This window comes from Rattus rattus, chromosome 5, assembly GCF_011064425.1.
Source record: "Rattus rattus isolate New Zealand chromosome 5, Rrattus_CSIRO_v1, whole genome shotgun sequence".
Lineage (NCBI taxonomy): Eukaryota > Metazoa > Chordata > Mammalia > Rodentia > Muridae > Rattus > Rattus rattus.
The window spans coordinates 108,315,778-108,336,346 of record NC_046158.1 but is presented as its reverse complement, the minus strand read 5'-3'; the positions used below and the strand labels follow the sequence as shown (position 1 = coordinate 108,336,346).

The 20,569-nt window shown below is 51.0% G+C and overlaps 1 protein-coding gene across 1 annotated transcript in view; it reads right to left on the bottom strand.

The window, feature by feature from the left end:
* Positions 1 to 4,876, bottom strand: part of LOC116900973 (tyrosine-protein phosphatase non-receptor type substrate 1) — a 44,245-nt gene extending 39,369 nt beyond the window's left edge. The window contains exons 1-2 of the mRNA XM_032902603.1: positions 4,835 to 4,876; positions 2,204 to 2,282 (exon numbers count right to left, since the gene is read on the bottom strand). Of these exons, the coding sequence (XP_032758494.1) occupies positions 2,204 to 2,282; positions 4,835 to 4,876 (121 nt within the window). The remainder of the gene's footprint in view (positions 1 to 2,203; positions 2,283 to 4,834) is intronic.
* Between the last annotated feature and the right edge of the window lie 15,693 nt (positions 4,877 to 20,569).

The following is a 20,569-nucleotide window of genomic DNA, read 5'->3' as shown; positions in this document are numbered from 1 at the left end:
ACAGGCTGATATTTGCACTGCATTTTAAGAAGAGCCTACCATGTACCAAGGGCAAGGACAGTGTTTGAGAAGTGTTTGGCAACAGTCCTTGAGGGACCACAGGGCAACCCTAGGAGGAAGATTAGATGTATTTCTTTGGGCCTAGGGGATTACAAGGACCCACGGGTGCTCCGGGAGAAGATGCAGAGAAAGACAAGCAGACAGAAGGAGCGGAGAAGGTCTTGTAGGGAGTGTGTGTCACAAGTGTGCGTGTGTGTCAGCTTGTTTAGATAAGGGCAACAGTGTGCGGCCTGCAAATCTGGAGGGTGGTCCAGAAGCCCAAGAGAATTGGTTCTGCAAATAGGAACACTGCAGGCAAGATGCAAGTAGGGCCTACCATGCTTGATTTATACACTCAAGGGGCCACTGTACTTGGAATAAGAGGTGGCTGGAGGGAGGCGAAAAGGAGGACGGGGACTAGGCAAGAAAGAGAACTTGGTTCTAGCATCTGAGCTGGGCTGCAGGGAGAGTCTCCAGCTCTTGAGACAGGATCTTCTTTTTTTTTTTTTTTTTTTTTTTTTTTTTTTTTTTTCCGGGGCTAGGGACCGAACCCAGGACCTTGCGCTTCCTAGGTAAGCGCTCTACCACTGAGCCAAATCCCCAACCCCGAGTCTCCAGCTCTTTAAATCAGGTCTGACAGGACCATGGCGTCCATTAAAGCCTTGTGAAAACCATCCTCCAGAATCCACCTGGGATTGGAAGAGGAAGGGCCTACTGCTGGGGTCAGAATTGAGGCAGCCTCCTGCCCTGTGCTGCTCCTGGTTCTGGGGCACGCATGCACAGACACCGGCCTGCCTGGGATTAGGAACTGGGAGATTAGGAAGAATAATAGCTGTACTACCTGCTATTTATATACAGCATCTTTGGCAAAGGCGCTCAGCAGAGCTTCCAAATTACCCCCTTCACTCTCACATCTGAGTGTGGGGGAGTTGACGTGTGTCCACATAAAAGTCCCTTATGCTCGCCCATCAGTTGCCGTGAGTCCACTGAGATTCGTGGGCAAATGTGTAAACTAAATGGGCAAGGTACAGCCTGCCTGGGGTCGAACGCAGATTATGACAGATAATTGATATGAACCAGCCATCACAACAGCCAGTCTGGGTGCTTTAATCCAGATGTGATCCGTTCACGCTTCGTGCACTTACCAGCATGCACGGAGTGTCTACTGTGTGTGTGGCAGTGCACTGGGCAGTAGAGATGCGGCCCCTGGGAAGAACAAACCAAGTACAAGACCCTGTGCTCAAGGAGCTGACAGATTAGCCTGTAATGCTTCACATGTCAGGTGGGTGTCAGTGCTCCAGGGAGAGGTAGAGATGGGCCAAGGGTATCCATGGGGGTCGGGGTGGGGGCAGTGCAGTTCCAAAAGGCAAGATGGGAGATATTCATACGCTTTTACCTAGCACCCATTTCTTTCCTCTCTCCTGTCCATCCTCACTCGGGAGCCAAGAAATCCTTTTATACGAGGCTGTACAGTAAAGATCTAATAATTTCATCCCTTCCCTGGTGTGTGTGTGTGTGTGTGTGTGTGTGTGTGTGTGTGTGTGTGTGTGTGTGTGTGTGTGTGTGTGTGTGGCATTCCAGAGAGAAGACTTGAATGAACAGGAGGAGGGGGAGACTTGGAAACTTCAAAGCTAAGACACAAGAGATTTGACTAATGGCCAGGACATGAATGCAATCTCAGGAGGTTTTGATGCCTGTAAGAGTGACAAATGCATTTTCGATGTGTGCCAGGCCCTAAGATCCACGTTCTCTCCTTGAGGCCCCAAACACCGTTCCGTGTCTCTAGATGCAAGAAACAAGGCCAGACAGACATCGACTTGACCAGGGCCATTCTGCCAGGCATGCTGGGGCCTGCAGAGACACGGTACAACTGATACAGCCTGGCTCACGCTTGTTGCTGATTCCCATAGCCCTGGGCTGGCATCAGCAGGCCAGCCTGCCTGGCTGCCTTTGTGTGGGACCTGTCAGGAGGCTCAAGCTGCCAAGGACCTATTTTTACAGGGCAAGAGGAGCCATTTAGAGTTAGAGGCCTCGGCTCTGAAGCCAGAACAATTAAAAATAAAAGTGCCACAGACCCTGGGGGCAGCTTGAACCACCATGGGCAGGCTGTCCTGGAGGGAAGCTGCTGAGTAGGCTGGAAGCAGAGTGAAGTGATGAGACTCACCAGCTCTGATGGTGTAGGCCACTCTGGGTCTCACAGTCGTCCCTTTCTGGGCGTGGCTGCTGCTATCCCCACTTTGTAGCTGTAGAAGCAGAGACTCAGAGGGGTCAGGACTTACCTAGGACACGTAGCTGTTTGGTCCCCAAGTTGTCAACTTTGAATTCAGTTCTTACTACAACGACAACAACAACAACAACAACAACAAAAGGTTTCTATTTGTTCAGCACCTGCCATGCTTTGCAGTTTTGTCCTTTTTTAATAAACAATTTCTTTATCTCCTGTGCATATTCACCTGCGCGCGTGTCTGTGTGAAAGCGTCATATCCTCCCAGTCTGGAGTTAAGAGGCAGTCGTGAACTGACGTGTGGTAACTGGGAACTGGGAACTGAACCCGGGACTTCTGGGAGAACAGCCAGTGTCCTTGATCAATGAACTGTCCCCCCAGTCCCTGCAGTTCTTGTGATGTAGTCACACCAGACCTGGTAGGAGTGCTAATTGCTACACCGCTTTAACAGCAGAGAAAGGCAGAAGTTGAAACCACCCCTTCTGCTAGGCCTGTCTCAGAGTGGTCTCGCCAGAGCTCCTTGTTACCCAACTCCTCCCCCGGTATTCCCTATCCTCATCCCTATTCAGATTTACCTTTATAGTGTGTATGGTGGTGTGTCTGCCTTTCATCGCCTCCCTACAGGCTGGCTCAGCTCAGAGGCTCGGTGATTGTCTCTGGGGACAGATGCAATGGCTCAAAGTTTAGCACACTGAGGTTAGCTATGGAGTAAGTTAACTTCCTCCATCTTGCTTCTGTGGATTAAGGCAGTGATAGGGCCCTACCCAAAACGGTTCTTGTAAGGGTTAACTGAGTTCTCATTGGCTGTCGCATTTGTTTTCCCTAGAACTGCGGCCTCGGGACCCTCACCAATGAGCAGTAGGCTGTAAATTAGATGTGTTAGATGGGCAGTAGATCTGTCCCAGCTCACCGGTGAGGAGTCACAAGGACTCACATTGCAAGGCAGGGTATCTCTCTCCCAGCCTGTGGGCAGCCACAGTGCTCGATAATCATCTCTCCTTTGGCCACAGCCCCCACATCTGTGATTTCCCAGTGTGGGGGAACTTCAGATCCCCTAGAAAGATTGTTAGACATAGCTTCCAAAACCCCCACCCCAACTTCAGGAGGTGTCAGGTAGTCTGAGAATCAGCATTCTTAGCAGGGGGTCCCAGGAAGCTGAGGCCTCAGGTCTGGGGACCATACTTTGAGACACGAATGGTTCAGGAGTCCAGCCCCAGCTTCCCTGTAGATGGTCAGTTTGTTGTGGTCCAGCCTTCTTAGAGGAAAGAGGAAGGTAAGGGCAGCACCCATCTAAGAGAAGGCAGCAGTGCTCCCAGGCTGGGGGGGTGGGGCGGGGGTGGGGCTTTGACAGATCATTTACCACACTCCCAGGGAGCCATGGGGTAATTAGTGCTTTCCCAGGAAAATCAGAGACTGAACCACTCAGCGGGCAAGCAGACAGGCAGCTAAGCTAGCTCCTTAGCTCTCCCCCTAAGCTCATCAGGGGTGGGATGCATTGTCAGGCCCTAAACACTGTTCTCAGGCTCTGGGGATCTGGTTCTACCTAGAGCCAGCCCAGCTGTGTGGAGCTGAGCCTTCCCCACAGCAAGCTCAGGCAGAATGTTCATAACATCTATGAATATCAAAAGATCTGGGTTCCAGGGCCGAGTGGCTGGTAAAAACTGCTAATCAGAGCCACGCCCAGACCACAGTGAGCCCCAACCCGGAATGAGTCCAGTGTACTGACTCTTTCCTGAGACTCTCTCCCCTGGACCCCTAGAAACAGTCTTATCCCCACTCCACAGGTGGGAAAACTGAGGCAGAATGTAAGAAGCTTGCCCAAGGCACAAGACTTGAAAGCTCCGGAGGCAGACTTTAAAGTGAACAGTGCGATCGCCCCTCCTCTGCAATACTGGATTTGGTCCAGAGCTTGGAAGTCCATAGTACCCTCTCTGGGTCTCCCTGCCCACTAAGGCCATAGTTTAATGGTATACACATCCTTCTGTGGTTCCAGTGCTGACGAAGCCTGTTGATTGGTTGGGGCACAGAGGCTCCAGTGAAAGAAACAAATGTCACACAGCTTTAATTCCATTGATGGCCCACATAGCCTAGGGGCAGAGAGACCTTCATTTGTTCCTGGGTCTACCCTCCCTAGCTGTGTGACTCTGAGTGGCTGTAAACCCGGTTGAAATCCAGGATTATTGGGTGTGGGCAGGGAGAGAGAGAAGAAACGAGACAGATCACTAAAATCAGTAGAGTGTGACAGGAGACCCTTACTTCAACCCCTTCTCCATTTTGGTTCTGATCAAAGCATAGCTCAGGCTCGGTACCATGGGGTCCCTTCACACATATCTTCTCCCTCCTCCCCACACATAAACCAGTCCTCTTGGTTCTAGCTTCATAATCACACTGCCCACGTCATACCCTGCTCTGACACTTGCCTTTCTCACATCCTCTCTGGCTCCTTTCTCCTTGGTGTTCACTGTGCTCTTCATAAACCGCCCGGAAGCCTTCCTCGTCAGATTTTGAAATGAAATCAGAGACTCACATGGTATGCCATGCTCTGGCAGGATTCATCCCAAAGGCCCCTACCTCAGGACCTTTGCACTTGCTGATGGCTTTCACAGCCGCCATCTTTCCCCCATCAGCCACCTTGCTTGTTCCAAATCTTCCTGTTCTACTCAAATGCAGTCTCCTCAGCACAGCCCGCCTCAGCCACACTGTCTAAACTTGTGCTCTTGCTTTCTCCCACCTGCTCCTCCTTTTTTCCCTTGAGTGCACTCATATTTCCTGGTGACAGATAAACGTTCCATATTGTGGGTTGGGGTGACTCTTCACTCATATTAGGGCTACATGTAGACTCCACCTTTATTCCCAAGTACCTGAGCTGAGCCTGTACACAGTAGGGCCTCAAGAAGTAACTGATGGCAGTGGATGGAGTTGAGCAGAAAGCAGGAGGCTCTGTCTGTAAGAGCCCTGGCCGCTCCTCAGAGGGGCTGAGATCCTTGCATCCCGAGGGAGGGTTAGGCCTGGCTCGTCTCAAAGAGCAGGTGTTTTTGTCGACTCCCGCTACCTTCCCAGACAGGGAGTCCAAGCCTCCCTCTGGTGTCATTCTGTTTTAGAGCTGGAGTATCGGTTCCTGCTACAGGACATGCAGGGAAAGCCTGAGCAACACACACCACTTCCTCTCTGTCGGTTTCTGCTGAACTTCGACAGTGGCCTTTGAGGAACAACAGCCACCCCGGGCCTGTACAGTGCCGTTGCTTTGGAGTAGAAAGTCTCCACTCCAAGACTACGTCTATCAGCAAGAGACTTTGCCATCCTGGGTCAAGGCTGAGCTCATCTATGCCCACTCACCCACTGCACAACAGAGCCAACAGGCTGTCTGAGGAGACAGGCTGCCTGGACAGCCCACTGGGTTGGCAGCCAAACCAGACTATGATTTTTTTGGGATCATTCCCACCTCCACCTCTAGTTTCCGCTAGGCTCTCCACCCCTAACCTCCTGCTCCATTCGTCCTTCACACCTGAGATCCCACCTTGGACCCCATCTGCTGCTCTGCTCCTCACAAAGAGAGCAGGGCCGGTCCTGAGCAGGGCGGGGTTGAGGGAGAGGCTGAGCTGCTGCTGCTAAGGAGGTGCTCACTACCTGTTGAGGCCATCTTAGCGCTGAGAACTCGAGGCCTGCCTGTGCTCCTGCTGCTTCTGAGTTCCCGGGGTCTGACTAAACTGTTCCTCACCTCCCTGCCATGGTGTCACCACCCTGGAGTCTCCCAAGGGCCCAGTGTCGGCCGCTGTACACGGTGGTGGAGAAATAACGTCTTGTGAATAAAGAGCAGTGCCTCTCTCAGGTGAAAAGAGTAGCTCTTTTGCCGTCTGTCACCTGGAGGGCTTGTAGTCAGTGCAGTGCAATTGTCCCGTGTGTGTGTGTGTGTGTGTGTGTGTGTGTGTGTGTGTGTGTGTGTGTGTCTGATTCTGAGTGTGTAGCTATGTCTCCAAGCTTAGTTATATGTGTTCGCCGATGAGGGTGGACACGTGTCTATTCACAAATATCCAAGTGTGCTGGACCTGTCTTTGTGGTTTTGCGTGTCACTACGGGTTATGTGCCTGCGTGTGGTTGTTTGCACGAGTGTCAGGACTGTACACGTATGCATCCTGTGCTGTCTGTGCCATCGGAATGCAGCACACACGCCTTCCCGTGTCTGTGAATCTGTGTGTCTGGGACATTCTTTGATGTATCTTGTTATGTGAGCTTCTGCCTTCTTCCCCTACTAGGCTCTCCTGGGGGAGCTGAGCTACTCCCGCAGCATTCCTTCACTTAGTTACCTGACTGGCAAAACCCAGAAGTGGGCCACACCCCTCCTCCCCTGCAGCTAGAGGTGTTAATCACTGGGTTATATGCAGATGGCAAATGTGTAGCTGCTAGGCTTAGGGGAGGGGCGGTGGAGGGGGTGTGCAGCTGAGCACACAGGGGCGGGGCGTGAGAGGAGAGGAGAGAGAAGGCAGGGAGAGAGGGAGCAGGAGAGAGGAGAGAGCAGGCAGAGGAATGGAAAGGAGGGAGAAGAAGGAAGGAAGGAAGGAAGGAGGGAGGGAGGGAGGGACAGAGACAGAGACAGAGACAGAGACAGACAGAGACTATGTGTTTAGAAGTAGGATAGGCCTGCAGCCTTTGGGTGCTGTGGGTTACGAGGTCTTTTCCTGAAGTGCAGCATTCACCAAGAGGATCAGAAAGCTATGATGCTGTTTTCCTTCCCCTTAGCACCACAGGATTATAGAATGCTAAGATGTCTTAGGTTGGTGGAATTGTGGCATCTTGAGCCAGCGCAATTCTAGGTTTCCAGAACCACAATCAAGGGTGGAACTCTTCCCGGGATGGTGGTGTCTGCTAGACTTCAAAGAGACAGATGTCTGAGGCACCTATTTAACCTTTCAGAGGAGTGATGCTGCTCTCCCTCAGTCCCTACCTGTTAGTGGGGCCTCCTGGCTGGTACACCCTGCTCCCTGCCCTAAACTCTCCAGCCCAGGGGTGTGGATGCCCTTCTGTATGTAAGCCAACCGTTTTGGTTACCTGGTCTTTGATCTACTCTCCCATGGTCTCCTGGTCCCTGGCCTCCCCTCTCCCTTCCCCTCCCCCTCTCCTCAGTGTGGTCATGTCCACTCTGGACTCTCCCAGATGTCCCTGTCTCTGACTCCGCTCTCCCTTTTATCTGCAATAAACTGTCTCCTCTACTGTCCCTAGGAGCAGTCTTGTGCTTTTCCTTTTTATTTATTTCTTTCACTCAATATCTTCTGCCGCAGTTTTCCTTTCCTGAATTCAGCCTTTCCTTGAGTACAGTCATGGCCAGGGAGTGACTTTGAAAGCTCACCTGGCTCAGGCCCTGGCTCACACAGGGCCATAGTCCAGCCATTTGGGGCATTCTTGAGGCTGGCAAACTGAATGGTCTGCAGACTCATATTACCTCCACGGATTGTGCTTCTGGCCAACATGAAGGTGCCTGCCTGTGTTCCCAGAATGTGCATGCGGTGGCTTAGCTGCTGCAGGTGTAGAGACAATAAGGGGTAGATACCTGTCCTGTCCATAAGCGAGGCTGGGTAACCCAACCTAAGGGCAGACGGCCAGCTAAGCAGGCAGACACATTCACTGGAATACCCAATGGGAGATTGGGACTCTCTCTCTCTCTCTCTCTCTCTCTCTCTCTCTCTCTCTCTCTCTCTCTCACACACACACACACACACACACACACACACACACACACACTCACACACACTCACTCACAGTCTCTGCTAACTTAGACTAACTTCGAACTCATCATGTAGCCAAGAGTGATCTTGAACTTTTAATTCTCCTGCCTCCACCTCCCAGGAGCTGGGAATCACAGGTGTGTATCACTGCACCAGATTTTGTGTTGCTGGAGATAGACCTCGGGGCCTTTTGCACGATAGGCGAATATTCTAACTGAGCCCCATCCCAAGATCTTCCTTCCTTATTGTGCCTTCGCATGGTAGTTTAAAAGACCAGGTTGTGTCCTTTCCCAGGGACTCTGGGAACCATCCCTGAGGCCTGTCACTGCTCTAAACTTCGAAATCCCCAGGACTCCCACAAGCTTTTTAGCTTGGTGGCCCGTTGGGCTCCGAACTGTGCTATGTCCAGTCCTTCCTTTGTGTGAAACTTTGTTGCCGAAAACCTTTATTCATTAGTGGAGTAAAACCTTCCAGTTAATTCTAAGTGCCATCAGAGAACAAGTTTAACATATTTAATTCGTAATTTCCCAGAGTTCTCAACATTTAGTACACAGGAGGCATCGAATAGATGTTTGTTGAGTAACGGATTGATTGTGTCCATTAAGTTCAGCTCATTTCTCCTTTGCTGTCTCAGTCCCATAAGCCCTTGCAGGTGTTTTCCCAGGTCACACTGTCCCTAGGAGCTTCTGTGGGTGGAAATCTTTGCAGGCACAAAACACCGCGGAGTTAACACTGTCAGATCAACCTTCCTACCTGTGGCATCCAGTTGGGGCTGCCCATTTGCCTCTTGTCTGGTAAGGTCACCCAGAGTCTGGCACCCAGGAAATGCAGGCGGCTGCCAGCCGCTCAGCATGGTAACTTGCAGTCCCCCGTTGATCCCAACTGTGAGTGCCAGGCCAACCCATTGGCAGCATCTGCTTCACAGTCTAATTTGCAATTGCACGTTACCAGGTTCTTGCCACTTAATATTTAATAGCCAGACAGCTGGCCTTTGCTGGAAGCCATTTTAGAACCTGATTACCTTTTATCTGAACTTGGCTTTAAGTGAGCCCTGAACTGCTTTGAGATTAAGCATAAAGCCGGCATCCTAAGTCGGGGGCCAGCAGAGACCTAGATCATTAGGGGCTGATATGAGGTGACTGCCTACGGGCTTGGTGCTCCTGGATGACCCTTACAAGCAAGAGAGAGGTGGGGCAGCTCCAGACGTCCCTGCCTCTCCTTTCTGTACCACAGGTCCATTTGGGCAGGAGGAGAAAGGAAGAGTGCTAATGGGACCTTCCCTGACTCATATCCTAACTGGATAAGGGGGAAAGGGGGATTCCGCCTGGGCCATTTCCCAACAGGAAAGGTGGTTCTATCCTGTGTGGCTTGGCCACTCAGACCTAGTTTGTGTGGATCCATCAGTGCCATGGAGATGGGTCCAGGTTGCCATGCCACTTTGTCCTATCATACGGTTGTAGATTCTTCCACAGAAGGACCTGAGATGGTAGTAATGCCCCGTTCTCTGACGGCCAAGCTACCCTCCACCCCCAGCCCCTGGCCTGGGGATGCTGGGGTCATCTCTGAAGCCTAAACTCTGCAGAATTGTTGAGTAGAGATGGAGAAGGTCCAAGTGACCTGTGCAGCTAATTAGGACCGTTCAGGAAAGAGGAGTCTCATCTCTACTATTGTTCCCCAGGGGTCCACAGGGTCAGGAAACAGACTTCAGAGTTGGCTTCTCAGCGGATGTGGAGAGAGGTGCTCTTGGAATTTACCTCTGGGAACACAGCCTTCCCTGATCCCAGGGGGACTTGGCAGGGTCAGGAGGTTGGTCTCTGGTGCTTGCTTTGCTCCTGTTATTCTTGGGAGAGACCAAGTCCCTGCCCCACGTGCCACTTCTGCACATGCCAGGCTGCCTCACTGCCCAACCTTTTCCAGCAAAGTCCTCAGTGCCCGTAAACATCACCGTGCTCTAGAATGGGTGATACTTATCAAGCACTTTCTCTATGTAAGGGGCCTACTAAGTAAACAGTTGCCCACACACATCTCGTTTAATCCTGACCACCCTAGCCTCTATCTCTCTCTGGTCTGGCATCATTCACAGGTGGGGGCGATGCCTTTAGAGTGCAGCCATGCACCAGCACTCTTCTACCCCGAGCTACCTTCACTGACCAGCACCCAAGCTTCTCAGTCCATCTGCCTCTCTCCTGGCCCCTCCAACCTACCCTTCACTGGTCAGGAGGCCTTTCAGTGAGAAATCTTATCATATCCTTTCTCTGTTTTGTCTCACCCAAAGTTAAGCCCAGATTCTACAGCCAACACTGCTTCGAAGGGCTCCCCTCTACTCTACCCTCAAGTTTATGGTATAATCTCGCATGCACATTGTGCTTCAGCCACACAGGCCTTTCTCCTCCTCAAATGAGCCCGTGGAGGCCAACTTAGGGCTTCTCCATGACTACTGTGGGTCCCTTGAGGCTCTGTTCCAATGTCAGGATCCATCATTATTCAGTAAAGCACCCCCTCCTTGCACCCAGCTCCTTGCCTTGTTCCACATTTTTGACTCCTGTCACCTTCTGATACTTTTGCTATTTATTTATTTATTTATTTATTTATTTATTTATTTATTTATTTATTCATTTATCTATCTATCTATCTATTTATTTGCCAACCCCCATGCAAATGTCATTTAGAGTGGAACTCTTGCTATTGGATCCTCAGGACCTAGAAAGCACCTGGCACGTCGCAGGGAGTGGCTGGAGTTTGTCCAAGGACTGGGAATGTGGCCTTAGGAATAGGCAATATGGCAGTATTATCCCAATTTGCAGAAAGATTGGCAGAGTCAAGTACAATTCGCTACATCCAAAAGAATGAAGTCAGCTTCAGCCCTTGTCTCCGTGGCTCAGTGCCCAAACTATGATTCATCACTCTGCTTCACCCCCACCAAAGCTGAGGTAACATCATGGAAGGGGGAGCAGAAGGAGTTTAAGAACCGGGGAGTGGCAGGGAGTTCAGTGAAATGCTGTCCTTTGGATATAGCATCATAGCCATCGCAGTCATGAGCTCACAGCAACTCTGGTTTCCACCACAAGGCCTGCACACAACCGAAGAAGACAGGCGAGCAGGAGGGGGCCAGTTAGAAAGAGAACGGGGGTAGGCAGGAGCGGACAGCATAATGAGGGCGGATATGGTATGACACACTAGATACGGGCCTATAATTGGGAAAATATTAAAAATTAAAAATTTCTATTAATTAATTAAGTTTTAAAAGCTCTGTCAGGAGACATGCTGGCGCTGGCATACGTGATCCAGGGGTTGTACATCTTGGGGCTGGGCCTGGGAGTCTAGGACGAGGCTCCATACTATGACACCCCTCTGCCCCATGCCAGCTCCTCTTACCATCTCCATCTCCTATCAAGGGTGTAGGCTTCAGAAACTCTCAGAGAGTCTAGGACGCACAGTTAATGCTTAACTCATTATCTGGTCGTAACATCTTCTGTTGCCAGGCTTGCAAAACCTAGTCCTAGGCGCTCCTGGTCCTCCAGTAGGTTCCCAGTGAGGGTGGGACCCCTCCCCCGCCAGCTCCGTCCCCTCACCTTCCTCATACCCCCATCAGTTCTCCAGGATTACTGCTGGGCATCGATGGAGGGGTCACAGGTGCTTGGCTGCACAGCGATGGGTAAGGAGTGACCCTGCACCCTACACAGAGACGTAGAGAAACACCCAGTGTCCACAGGATGCTCGCCGACTGCAGCCATTTAGCATAGTCAACCACCACAGGAGTACGTCCAAGTTTGACTTCCCACTGTGCCAGGCAGAGGTGGAAGGCACCCTGCCTCTAGGCAACCTTTAAGTGGGGATCCGGTTTGGGTCTGGGGCCATATTCGTACCCCCTTCCTAACTGGCATCCGACACTTTGTCCTTGTGTCACACTGAACCTCAACTTCTCCAATAATTCCCTATCAGTGGGTGTATATGGAAACAGGACATGGGGAAGTTCAGCAAGGCTTGAGTGTATGTGAGGGTGAGCGTGACCTACTGGAAGTGATTGTCCTGGGATTCCACAGTGCCAAAATACACCTGAAGTAGTGTACCTTTAGGGCCCCGAACATGTACCTGGTCGGTGATGCTATCAATCTCCCAGGCAGTGGACACGTCTCCGTCTCCCCTGTGTTATTTTTAGAGGTTAGTGGGACTAACAGCCCCTCCTCCCGCTTACCTCACAAAGATGCATAGAAGAGAAAAGACAGACTTAACAATAACGAGCAATGTGGCCCCTCGCAAGGGGCCAAAACCGGTACTGGGACCTGTCAGTGGGTTACTTTGTTGTCCCATCTCAAGGTCTTGTTTAACTTCCACCGGGACACCTCCCACTTCTATCAGGTTTGCTTCTGCAGACCAACCCCAGGCCCAGACCCAGCATATCTGCTCACTAGCTCCCCCTGCCTACAACTGTGTTTTCCAAGATTTCTCCAAACCTGTTTCCTTCTGCGCATCCCCTGCCCACTCTGCTTTAGCAGTGCCCCCACCACCAGCCGCTGCTCAGTCGGGTCCTGCCAGCCTCTGCAACCTGGGTCTTTCTTCGGTCCCTGCTCCAGCACAGCTGGGCTGTGACCTGAGTGGTTTTCCTAGTGACAAGGCTGGGCTCTCTACAGTTCAGTGGTTCCTCTGTTGTCCTTGGGGTGCAGAGCAGCCCTTCAGCCTCTTTGACACCAAGATCTTCCCCGACTGTGCAACTACCACATGCATTTCCATGAATGCATTTCCATGAAGATAACTGTATGGCTTTGTGTGGCTACTCCCTGTGCAGAGAGCACCGTTCTCACCACATCTGCACTGCTAACTCTTACCTATCTGTGAAGACCAACTCTCTGGGGCCTCATTTAAAGAAGGATTCCGTCATGTCCCTTCTCTTTCTTCTTTCCTATTCCCCCTTCCTTCTGGTAGATTGTTTATTTTATGTATGAGGTTTTTTGATTGCAAGTATGTATATGTTTCACACATGTGCTTGGTGCCCAGGGGGGTCAAAGAGAGGGCAGCACTGGAATGAGTTACAAATGATCGTGAGCTACAATGTGGATACTGTGAATCAACTCCTGCTTCTCCGCAAGAGCAACAAGTGCTCTAAACAGATGAGCCATTAGCAAAGCCCCATCAGGTTCCTGTCTGGTGACTAGTGACTCCTTGTACTTCCCTAGACCATGCATAGCTCCTTCCTTGGAGTATGTTCGCTTGCATGTCAAGAATGTTCCTTCTTTTCCCACTCGACTGTGGGCTTCAGGATGGAGAGAGGACAGTAAGAGGACAGGCTCTGGGGCCTCCATGTAGCCTCATAACCTACTCCTGTCATCTTCCTGCTGGGAAACTTCATAATCCATCTGCTCAATGGAGAGTGTGTTGCCTCCTGCATGGAGTTGTAGTGAGGATGAAATGAGTGTGAAAACTTCAGAGAAGATGTAACACATAGTATGTGCTGATGAAGCTCATTTTTAAGTTGTTATCCCCAGATCTCACATGGATACCCCCCACACACACACACACACACACACACACACACACACACACACACACACACACACACACACCCCCCCAGGACCTGTTTACTCGACAAATGAAAAGCCAGGTCTGCTATGTCACAGCTGTCTCTAAGTGAATCTCAAACTCAGAACCAGCTGGGGCCATGTTTTAAAAGGTAGATTAGCTAGGATGCTTAATGCTGACTGCCAACTGGACAGCATCTAGAGTCACCTAGGAGACACGCCTCTAGGAATGTCTATGGGGACGTTTACATATTGGATTAATTGAGATGAAATAACCATCCCAGCTGTGGACAGCACCAATCCTGTGGGTTAGAGTTCCGAAGGAAAGAAGAGAAAAACACAGCTAAGTACCAACTTTCACCTTCTCTGCTTTCTAACTCTGGATACAATGTGACCAGTCACCTCATGCTCCAGCCATGGAAGATTGTACACTTTACTTGTTAGCCAAAGACCTACACACACCACCCTCCATCCCCTACCCCTGCACATCTTTAAGTTGCTTTTGTCAGAGCAACAGTACAGTAACTAATACACTCACTAAGTCCTATAGCATAGACCTGGGACCAGCCTGATACAGAAGCTCCACCCCTGAGTTAGGGCACTGCTATTGGTGAGAAATGAATCTTTGCCATAGCAATCTGAGCTTCGAGGAACCTATCCAGTGAACCCTACAGATGAGGGTTGGGGTATGGGCTGAGAGTAGAGAATTCTCAACCAGACAGAGGGCCCTCGGTGGCTCCCTTTCCCCTGATCTGTCTTCTTATGATTGCTTTCAGTGAGAACTTTATTTTGGGCTGATGGATTCTTAGCTCCTGTTCAGGGCCAGCACCCGCATACAAATGCTAAAAGCAGTGGCCTGCTCTCTGTTCTTGCCAAGCTCTGGGCTGTGAGTTCTCAGTGGGGCATGGAAATCCTAGGACTCCTGTGAGGCTGGGACCACCATGCCTGTCCAGCAGGAAGCAGCCTGCCTGGGGTCCCTTTGAGAGTGAGTGTCCCCATGAGAGAGTGGCCTCTGGAAGGACTTCAGGGAACTTGGGAGCATTGGGACAATTGGAGGCTGTTTTGGGGGGGGAATGGAGCTGGCAGGGACCTGGCACTCAGCTTTGAGGCCCTGCTAGACTTTGCCAGGCCTAGGCCTGATTTCCCATTGCCTGCCAGCTCCAGGGTGCTGGAGAAAGAGGCCCATGGAATCCAGTGCCCTTTTAGAGACCTACTACATAGGAGGAAGGCTGCACGGCTGTCTTCTCAGAGAGCCTGTTTGTATAGTTGTGAATACACTCTGCCTAAACCTTGCTGTCTGACTGACTTGGGAGGAGGTATGATCAGAATCAACCCAGTCACCAGATGGCTAGGGAGACAGGGCACCCCTTCTGAGCTGTCGAGGGTATGCATAGGTCTGGCATGAGCTTCTATGGGCTTGCTAACTCCTGGTGGCCTTAGTCAAGTGCCTTGGCTGGGAGGCTACAGTGAGTGAACCAGAGCTCTGTGCTGCGAGAGGCTGGGAATAGGGGCTGGTGGAAGAACAAGGGAGAAAAACACAGGCTGGGTGGCATCCAGGGTGGTGGCGTAGGACCAGTTTTTACCAGGATGCCAAGGAGGTCTCTAAGGGGAGCTGTGGCTATGAGGAGGAAAAGTTGCCAGGCCCAGGGAGCAGTATGTACAAACTGCTGCACAGGGTCAGGTCCTGCCAGTCAGAGGAGTCCTTGAGGCCAGTGTGGTTGAGAAGAGGGATGGAGGTAGAGTGTAGAGAGAAAGGGAGCAGGTTCCGCAGTAAAACCTCACAAGTGCCATCACACCAGAGACACAACCAGATGGGAAACAACTCAGATAAGTTAAACTGTCGAAGGCCATTCAGCTGGTAACCCAGAGTGCCTGGCTGGACAGCCATTCACCGTGATGAGAGGGTTAACCAATTCTGGGTTGCTAACTACTGTCATGAAGTGAAGGATCGTGGGTAAGACCAGCCCACTGGGTGCTGCTTGTTTCCTGCTACCTGTAAGCATATTCAGCAAGCGGTCACTTGACTTTTCTAGCCCTCGGTTTGCTTACCTGTGCCCTAGAACTAATTCTGCCTGTCAGATGGCTGGCTGGGAGATGAGCCTGCCTGAGATACAATGAGTGACTGCAAAACATCACCCGGACGACTCAGGTCTAACCCTACCATGTCTCTTTGTGGACATGGGTCCAGGGACCCCTCTGTCCCAAGGTACTGAGTCTGCAGACTTGGGGGCTTTACCAAGGTGGTTCTGTACCAGAGGACCAACCTTAGGACTATAGGACCTCATAGAATTGGGAAGCCCTGGTGTCCTGTATCGCTCCTAGGGGTCTTGCTCTGCTGTTCCTTTGTGGCATTCATCACGACTGTAATTACTTGTTTAACATCTGCCTGCTTCTCTTGGCTGCGTGTTCTTATCTCAGCTGGCTTCGTGCGTTCCTGGGAACCCAGCACCGAGCCGTCGGCCTGGAGCATAAAGTTTGTTAGGAAAGCAAACAGCCTGGCTGGCGGAAGGAGCACATACATGGATGCTCTTTGGAGCAGCTTGACTCATTGCCTTCCAAAGGATCTGTTTCTAACCCAGGCTTGCTGGCCACAGAGCCAGTGTGATCTTGGGCACAGGTTCTCTGTAAATTAAGGGGAGTAAATGAGATAAGGGGAAATAGTGGAACTAGGGGATCTCAGGAGTGCTAGGGCAGCAGGATTTGGGGGCAAGGCAACCATATCAGGAAACGCAAGAAGGTAGCAAGATACACACGGGGTTCGGAGACTCCAGGCATTGGATGGATGGGAGGTCGCCATGCGTGGTGGGATTCTGTGTGTGCTACGGGCTGTGTGAGTTGAGTTCAAGTGTATGACATACAGATCACTGTAGATAGGGAGCTGTGTGCTAGGCAGCTGAGGCACAGAGAGGGTAACTTTTTCACTTATGCTTATTGGGGTGGGTAGTTTCAGTTCCCATCACTTTGAATATCTATGCCCTTTGGCCTCTGCCTTTCCAAGCCTCACCGGGAACTAAATGGGCCAGATGTTGGGTGATTTGTGGCAAAAAAAAAATATACAATTTTTGCCTCTCGGGGAAGGTTCTCACAAAACCAGAGATGATACCAGGAGGAGCGGGACAGGGCAGAGAGCTAAAGACCTCCAAGGTCTGGCTATTGGGCTTGGATTAGGCCTCCTGAAGTGGGCAGTCTAGCGAAGCCTTCAGATGCTCCTGACCATGGCGCTGCAGATGGAGTGATACTGAGAGCGAGAGCGAGAGCTCCCTGCAGAAACCGAGCTTTTTTTTTTTTTTTTTTTTGGGCAGCCTAGCTCAGCACCTGTGTGCATGCTGCGTCTGAGTGTGTATGGTAGTGTGTGTGTTAAGGGTGGACCCACTGCCTCCGCGAGAGGGAATTCAATCATTGCAATCGTTGCCGGTCCTCCGTGGCACAGGGTCGCTCAGCAAGCTGGCACTGGAATATTTTGAGCTTGCGGTAATGAAAGAAAGCTCACAGCAATTTGGCCCATCTTCAGTCTTGAAAGCCGCAGCGCGACATTCAGTCATCGGAGGCTGGGATTATCCACCGCTAATGGGGGCTGCTGCTCTCAGGCCAGTGAGGGAAAGGAGGGCTCAGAGAGGTTAAGTGACTTGCCCAGCATCACAGGATGGGTAATGGGAGGGCAAAGTCCGAGGCGCAGTTTGGCCTCTTCCCCTCCCCCAAGGCAACCCGGCTCCCCAGAATGGATCTTTGCTGAGTTTCCTGAGCGCTGGTTTCCATAGCAGCAGGCCATTCCTGCACAATAGATTCCTCCTCTTCTCTGGGCTTCCTGGCTGTGGAGGCTGCAGGGGCGGGGATGCTCCATCGTAGGGGACTGTTGGGTGCAGGCTTCCAGGAGCGAAAAGGGCCACTTAGGCGGCTTGGGAGCCTCCAGACCTCACAGAAACCCCACCTCTGCCCCACGCCGTGTCCGGGGTTTCCATTTCCACTCCGGAGTTGGGTGTTCTTCAGGTAATGAGTGGAGAGTGAGAAAAAGAATAGAAACTCAACCAAAACAGACCAGGAAGGACAGACAAAAGCAATTGTACAAAAACCAAGACAGGACAAAAGATATGTTTGTTTGCAGATAATTCATTTCAATTTTGCAACCTTGGAAGGGAGGTTCTGCCCCCTCCTCTGACAGAGAAGGAAACCGAGGATGATAGGTTTGTCACAGAGTACAATCCAAGAGCCAGCCTCTCTCCCATAGGAAGGCCTGGTGAAAAATGCAGATTTCCTGGCCACACCCTCGCCCATAGAATCTGCCTCCTGAGTGATGGCACTTAGGGAGTGAACTCTTCAGGAGAAATTTGAAGAGGGCAGGGCTTGGATATAGCACTGGGTAGAAATGGCCAGCCCAGGCTTGCTTGGGTTTATGTAGCAGGTAAACGCAGAGCTAGGGTTTAGGACCCAGATGGGAGCATGAAAGGGAAGAAATTGGCAAAGAGAAGATTTTCAAAGCAAGACATATGTCCCAGAAGAGATGGCAACAAGAAAAAAAAAAGTAGGGAAGCCAGAGAAGCAGAGTTGGTGGGCAGAGGAGGGGTGTGTGGGGTGATCAGAGTGAGCTTCAGTGAAGGGGGTGCTCACTGCCCCTCTCTAATCCCCACGATGACTTCTCAAGGGTCTGAGCTTCTTTTTTCTGGATGAAGAAACTGAAGAGGCACCCGATTATCTTTGAACTCTGCAGGCTGCTCTAGAGGGCGTCAGCTTTAATCACTAGGCCGCTTTTCAGGGGAAAAGCTCAAGGGCTCAGGACAGCTCAAAGTTTGTCACCATCACCGTCTACCTGTCTGTACCTCCCCAGGTACCAGTGTGCCTCAGTTTTCTTGCCTGCAAAATGGTGCTCCAAGGGCCTCACCCAGGAGACCCAAGGAAATGCATAGAGCAGAATCTAGTGCTGGAGAGCCAGGAAGCATCTAGAAAGTGATACTGAAGGTTCTCAAATCGGGGAGGGACTGTTAGCGCCTTTTGCCCTGGACTGACTGGGACAAGGGGGAAGAGAGGCCACCAGTGGATTCTGCTAAGTCGAATGTTCCATAGGACAGACCCAGTGGTCAACTCTTGTCTGCATCTGCTGCTGTAAGCCACGGGACTTCTCTAGGAATTCTCCATCCTAGGTAATCACAGTTCAGTCCTAAGTGTCTTGGGCACAGATGCTGCCACAACTCACAGAGCATTCTCATGGCTGCTGGTCGTCTGCCAGGTGGCCTTCCCAGGTGGCATGGGTGCTGGGACCATTCATAGAGCTATGAGTACTTGGTTCACACTCCCAAGGACACATCTTATATGGGCTCATCTTCCCGTGTCACAACTACGAGAGGCAGATGGACAGCAAAACCTGGGTGGTAATGAGCGCCTGGACTCCCCTCAGTTTCTGTTCTCAAATATGAGTGGACTTGGGTTGGGGGTGGGGTAGCTGGTTGAAAAAACAACCCATGTGACCTTAGATTTTTCTCTTGGTGGTAACAGTTTCTTGGTGTTAAGACTGCAACAGCACAGACTGACTAAAAGTGTTGATGCCCGTTAACCCCATAACTGTGTTGTGCTGTGTTTTACTTATCCAGATATTTGGGACTCCACTTACCCTGGGTCTGGGGTTATCCTTGTTCACGTTTTACAGAGGTGAAGACTGGGCCCCAGAGACTCTAAGTAGAGTGAATTTCAACCCTGTACTTGGGTTCCCAGGCCTATTTCCTAACTACCTCTTGGTTCTCAGAAAGGGGCGGGGACGGGGGATGAGGACAGAGCTAAGGGCTCTAAGGTTGTCTCCTGAAGAAGCAAGAATTACACTGAGGACAGGCTGTGGACATGCTTGTAAATGTAAGGCACTGGCGTAGGTAGCTGGGTGGTACCACTCAGGGATGGAGGGCCAGAATGGACATCTGGCCAATTTGCTTTATGAGCTGGAAGGGGGTCTGTGGGAATCTCACTTTGTCACCTGGTTTTGCTCTGATAGTAAAACCTAGCAAAGTCACATTCCTTCTTGCTCTCAGGATACTCCTGTGCCTCTCCACTGTGCATGGAGGAAACGCTAGATCTTTCAGTGCCCCAGGAACTTCTATCCTGGCTAGACAGAGTCAGTCCTCTCATTTCTCCTGTGCCTAGTCTCATCCTTGGTCCTTCAGCTCCAGCAACGCTCTGTGGATGTGCAGGGCACATCCGTGGCTCTTCTGCTTGTAAGGCACTTCTGCGAGATACCCATGTGGCTCCTCTCCTTATGTGTCTATTAGAAAGGCCTTTCTCGATGTTCATACTCTAAGTGTCCACTGCTGCCACACCAGCCACACCCATTCTTTCATGGTATTTACTCACTGTTCACATACTATGCACTAGACTTGTATATTCGTTTCATGTTTGGCTGTTTCCCCACTCCAGGATAACATCAGTTCTAGCAGAGTCAGGATTTTCCCAGTATCCCTAGCACAATACCTCTCCCACACATGGTATGCACTTAGTGTGAGTAGCACTAAGGAGCAAAGGGGGCTGCAGAGACTGAAGTTCACCACATTTGTCCCTCTGAAAATCACTTGCTCTAGTTTTGCAAATTGAGGCTCAGAAAAGGCAAGAGTGCAGGTTAAGGCGGGGCATAAGTCAGTAGAGAGCCCCCTTTGGGAACGTCCAGCCTTGTCTGAGGTCATTTCTTTTCCTGAGGCACCCAAGGACTGATCCCCTACAGGGTCTAGCGGTCCAAGCCCAGGCCATACCTCTAGGTTAGTAGGGAGGAAATATGCATTGTTGAGGCCACAGGAAAGACTTTCTATATGCTTTAATATATATGCTTTAATGAACTGAACTGTGCCCTCTCCTACTTCTTCCTCCCCACCCCTACATCCTAGTCCTTTAGGGTGCAATTGTCTTTGGAGACAGGGTCTTTAAAGAGGTAATTGAGTTAAAATGAGTTAATATGGGAGACCCTTAATCCATACCATGGTGCCTTTATTTGGAGAGATCAGGACACAAACGTACACTGAGGGAAAACCTATGGGGCCTTGAGGAGAAGATGGCTTTCTGAAGTTGGCTGAAGAGAACCCCCACAGAGGCCAATTCTGCTA